General features: G+C 40.8%; 1 protein-coding gene across 1 annotated transcript; it reads right to left on the reverse strand.

Moving 5' to 3' along the window:
- Positions 1 to 454: 454 nt before the first annotated feature.
- LOC115255559 (tetratricopeptide repeat protein 7B-like) lies at positions 455 to 1,796 on the reverse strand. The gene is made up of 2 exons (XM_062846679.1): positions 1,554 to 1,796; positions 455 to 1,457 (listed from the first exon to the last, which is right to left on the reverse strand). The coding sequence occupies exons 1-2, from the start codon at positions 1,582 to 1,584 to the stop codon at positions 1,099 to 1,101; spliced, it is 390 nt and encodes a 129-aa protein (XP_062702663.1). The 5' UTR covers positions 1,585 to 1,796; the 3' UTR covers positions 455 to 1,098.
- Between the last annotated feature and the right edge of the window lie 4,001 nt (positions 1,797 to 5,797).

Here is a 5,797-nt window from a genome sequence, read left to right on the forward strand (position 1 = left end):
CCGGCAGTGTTCCGGAACCGGTTTAGGGTGTCCCGCCGGAAGTGGTCAAATATAAGTGAAATAAACCCATGTATGTATGTGACATATAAAATAGCAGCTTTTTGTACAACCTGATAAACGCTTATATGTTTAGGCCACATTAATGATCACCAAAAGTGTTCTAGATCCTGTTCCGGGTAACCCGTCGGATTGACCTGTTGACTTCACTGGGCACAGTGTATCATATTGCTTGCCTCACAATATACAAATTCATGTAATGGCAAGCAAATAATGTCCTTCAATTAATAGCTATAGATGTGCCCAAAGAACACTAAGTTGAAGAGAGGCAGGCCAATTTCCAGTGGGAACAAAGATACATAAAGCAGAAAACGAAGATTCTCAGAAATTCCCAGTTACCTACCCCACTCGCATATGAGACCCATATGTAAAAAGTAGGAAGTGAGAAAAAGGCATTTGAAGTTTGAAAACTTGTTTCCATGTAAAACTTTGAAAAATCGTCATAACTCGATAATAGGTCGCGTGAGCTTTTGGGCAAATGCGCTATCAACACAGTATATTCGGTAACACTACTTACTGGAGTCCTTGTTGGACATCAGCGTTCACACCTGCAGAACATTCATGGTGTCAGTCCTTCTCGTGGTCGTGTTCACTGCCGGCTTTGGCCAGCTGCACCTCCTACATCTCCCGCCAAGATGGACCCTCTCCAGCACCTCTTCGACGTCCTTTAGGTACAGCTCAAAATGGGACTTGACGTGCAGCAGATTGTCCGGGAATGCTTCGGTCACATCCTGGAAATGGCTGAACAGGTGCAAACTGAAGGTGTGCTCCACCCAGAGGGACATCGCGTTTGTGATGTAAAGAAGAGCTTCGGTGATGTTGTGGTTGAAGGAATGTTGACAAGTTAGGTAGTATTCTGCCAGGTGATCATGGGGATCCATTAAAACCGCCTTTTCATCGACACCTGCTGCAGACCGATTCCTACGTAGAGCTGAGCATGAGATCGCCTGAATTTCTTGACCTCTTTGACCAGTGCTTGTTCGGCAAGGGCTAGTCCTTCCTTGATTTGATCCAGATGTTCGTAGCATAGTCGGGCATCAATCAGGCAACTGAAACTGTCCATTGGTTAGAATGTTCCTTCAAGGCACAAACAACATGCTTGTAATGGCCCATGGCGATCAAACAGACAGCGTACTGTTGCCAGTTGTGATCCTCCCAGAAGGTAAATTTTAGCGCCTTCACCGAGAAGTCGTTAGAATCGGCTTGGTTCCAGCGCACCGTGGCCAGTATCATTAGATTATAGATCACAGTCTCGGGATTCTGCGATAGAACAGCGTCTCTTACGGCCAGCGCTTCCGCGATTAGTAGCAACAGTACCGTTTCCTCATCCTGGTTCCTCGGAATGAACTGCTGCCGCCGCATTTTCTTCATACGCCAGGATTCCAATGCTTCGTCTGAAACTTATAATTGAAAGATAACAATATCGTTGTATTAAAATTTCGCATAACTACAGAGATTGGACCCGGTCGCGGAACCGTTGGCGCCGCCAGATTTACCTTGCTCAGCGGACGACGCCGTCGCCCACATTTCCGCAAACGATTTTTTTGCCGAGTGATATTCTTCCACAATTAGAAGAACTCATCCACCGTGCTTCAGGTTCCACGAAACACATCTCGCGGAACGGCATTATGACCGGAAAGACGTCGGGAGAACGGAACAATCCCGAAACGACCGGACACTTACTTCACGCACGTAATAATGACACGACGACGACGGACGCGACACATCACACAAGCACGGCGAGTTTTGTTTTGTTTTGTTGTTGGTGATGTTGTTGGTTGCTTGCTGGACGACTGAAAGGTCAAGTCAAGCATATATTTTCAAAACGACGTATCTAGCTTTTTCACTGATCTGAGAAAATCCATGAGAAATGTTGAAGACCATTTTCCTAAAATAGTTTTAGAATAACTGGATTTTCTGAAACTTTTTCACCCTGTAGATGAGCGGGAATATTGCCTGCGTTATGTAAGAAAGAAAAAATAGTCACTCCATAATGTTTTCCCGATGAATTTTGATGAAAATACACATACACCGGGTCGGCTCCAGATGGTCCACTGCACGAATTTATGCTGGCCTGCTTACTCTCACAGAAAGTTTGACGTTTGAGCGGTGCCGACACCTCTCAAACGTAAAATTTTGTGTGAGAGTAAGCAGGCCAGAATAAATTCGGCAGTAATCCATACCTCATGACAGATACACCGCTTTTGTATGGTGTAAGTTTGGCGTATCTGTGCTTATAAATTTTAGCGAGTTAGATTCGTCGCTTTGAAGATTATACTTTTTTTACGTTTTAAGGGTTCTTTGGATTACTTTGTTAGTTATACATGTAGCAGGTAATCCGTGTTTGTTTACTTTGGCGATTTACGTCCTTTTGAGAAGTTATGCTTGAAGTCAAGCGCGCGCCAGTTCGAATTTTGACAGAGACAGAGAGGCGAGAACATAATCTCTTTCTCTTTCTTTAGTGCGGCAAAAGGAAACGAGTCGGCTCTTTCATTCCTACGGCGTTCTTATGTGAGTGAAGTCACACGCTAATCCACATCGCATCGGCACTCTTCCAATTTGTGTACGCAGCCATTTTTTACTGCGTGCGGAGCTTATCACCATTAAGGTCCGAACACAATGTCAGCAAAATAGCAACCGGTCATTCTAACAGTTCTACATGACAGCCGATTTTAGTCCTTTTCTCACTCATGTGTTATTTGGCAAAATGACGAGATTTGTCAAAATATTACTTCAATCAAACAAACCGGTTTAATAAAAATGCATTTTAATTTGATTCAAGTTGATCCTTCTGATTTAGTTGGCATTCCGCATCCGCTATCACTGTGTTTCGGCCTTAGAATTCCTTCCGTCACGCGCGTTCGACAGAAAACTTCAAGCCGGTGAAAAATACGGCAAAAAGTGGACGTACAATTTGAGCGTGGAGCAAATTGTTTACAAAAGTTGAAAGAAAACTAATTATAATTATTTAAAAACGGTGTAGATTGGTGAATATCAATCTTTTTTTGCAATATTTGGTGTTTGGTGCAAAGGTTAGTAGTGTTTTATTCTGAAAATTTTGTGTTTACTCCAAAGAGGATTTTTTCACAAATTATCTCAAACATTGGTGGGAGCGGTGAGGGGGGGGGGGGGGGGGGGTCTAGAGAAGTGTGACAGTACGTTCAGTAGGTATAGTGGTTTCTGCTTTTAGTGGTGTTGCGTGTACGTACACGTTGCATTACACGAACACTACCTGAGTTACTGGTTGAAAATAGTAAACAAAAATCAGCTGTTCCCGGCAAAATCAAATGGGCATATTTTCAACCAGTAGATTTGCATTAGTGTTCGTGACGCCGCGCTGCGAAACCACTATAAGGAAATAGCGTAACAGTTTGGGGAAGGGGGGGGGGGTGGCTAGAAATCCCGAAAAGTGATGACGTAAAAAATGAATCTTCCCTTGTGAATGTGGTGCAGAAAACTAGGGTATTTTAACCAATAGTGGAACCCTAGCTGAAATTTGGTCTCATCGTAAACATTAAATTTATATAGCGCATTTAGTTCACCACTGGACTATCGCACTAGTTTTCACGAGTGCGAAAACGCTAATAAAAGTGCGCGATTGCATCAAATCAACTCGGTGTCTTCAGAGCACTTGTTCTCCATAGATTGAAGAAATAGTGCGCCGAAGACATCAACCTGATTTGATGCAATCGCGCAGTTTTATTTACGTTTTCGCACTTATAAAGTCGCAGTTCGCAGTCCAGTAGTGAACTAAATGCGGTATATAATACATAAATTGTCTTTACCGATGATTGCGCAAAAGGTTCTATATCTTTCCTACACCATACAAAAACATTTTATCTGTATTCTGCACATATTGAGATGAATTTCTGACTGTCTAATCAGTCTAGATTCGGAAACTACTGAACCGATCGGCATGAAAATTTGTAAGGGAGCGTCCATAAATCACATCACGCTTTGAGGGAGGAGGGGGCCGGTTCTACAAAGTGTGACAACCCATGCAAAAATTTCAAAGATCTCATACAAAAAGTGTGATATATGGGGAGGAGTGGGGGGTGGGCTGATTGTTGAAAATGGTCTAATTTTGCATGACGTAATTTATGGATGTTCCTTAAGTAGGGGTTTTGGGGCCGGTGAAGGTTCTTAGGAAAGTGTAGGACCCCTCCTGGAAGGTGCCATATCAATGAAACAGTTATTTCAGCATACTCCAGAACTAATCAAGTAAATAGAACCTGATTTGGCATGTGAAGATTTTAGAAGGCAAGAAATGTTTCTAGGGTGGCGTGAGTCTTCTTCCTCACTAGGGGGTATGGCCAACGGTGCGAAACTAGCTATTTTTTATTAAGTCAAGTTCGCAGATTGTGAACGGACCTCGGTACCCAATTCGTATTCAGTTCATAATTTTTGATTGGTCCTCTACTGTCAGATCGGTATAACACGCTAAAAATATTTCACACAAATGGCAAATCACGCAGAAAAAAATACACGGTAATGAATTTTATTGGGTACCGGATTGGACACACAAAATTCAATGTTTTTCCTTCGTAGTTTGAGGTCTTGAAATTAGTCTATGGTATGGCTCTCATGGAAATGAAATAGAAATTTCAAAGAAACGAAAATCAAGTTAAGTACTGTTCCTTTTAATTCCAGCTAAGTATTTGCATCCTATGACAGATACGTATTTCGACCTCAACTGTAACGTCGTCTTCAGAGTCTCGTACTTGACTCGATTCGAGTGGATATCAAAAACAATATCAACACGGTTGTCGTTTCGTAGAATAGGCTTCTAAAGTCCTATCGGGATTCTTGTTTCAAACCACAATACAGTCAGGTTTATTTTTACGCGGTTTTGATTTACGCGGCCGCGTAAATGAAAACTCCATACAAAAAAAAAATTCATCGTCTTATTTTTGCATGATTCGTCGAGAAATGGTGAGACTTTTTTTACGCGGTTTTTCGAAATTTGAACTGAGTTTTTTTTTACGCGGTACGTATCCCCCGCGTAAAAAAAAACCTGACTGTATATAGTTCAAGAGTACATATTTACTCATTTTTTGACGTTTTTATTAACCATAGTTGAAAATATATACAGGTATTATTCGATATAACGTACCCTCGATATAGCGTACCCTCGATATAGCGAATTCGATATAACGTACATTTAGCTTCGATATAACGTACAACATTGAATATTTTTATTTTTTCCCAGGAATAACTTTCAGACAAACTACGAAATCACTCAAATCAATGTTTTGTTGCAGCATTAGCCTTTTTACACAAAATTAGCGCAATTTGGGAAAAAATTTAGTGTACGTTATATCGAAGCAAAATGTACGTTATATCGAAGCACAAAAAACAAAATGAGTTTTTTATGGAAACTCGTGTTTTTCATTATTGGTTTTGTTAATTTCACTGAAATCATTAATTGGGGTTAATTTCACGTCGAATGCATTAATACTAATACAAAAAATATTAAATTTTTCTCTGCTTCGATATAACGTACACTTCAATATAACGTACAAAGAGAATTTTTTTTTTGTACGTTATATCGAAGAATACCTGTAATTTTTATTTTTTTTTTTAGCCTTTTGTCTCGTCCCTAGCTTATAACACATACTTTTGAGTGATTTTTTTCACCGTGTAGGCCAGATAGGAACATTTTTGAAATCCCAGGGCGAAAAATGTCGAGCTCAGTCACACAAGGTTGACCTCTAATCCCGCATAATCGCTAACTTTATTA

This window comes from Aedes albopictus, chromosome 1 (assembly GCF_035046485.1).
Source record: "Aedes albopictus strain Foshan chromosome 1, AalbF5, whole genome shotgun sequence".
NCBI classification, from domain to species: Eukaryota; Metazoa; Arthropoda; class Insecta; order Diptera; family Culicidae; genus Aedes; species Aedes albopictus.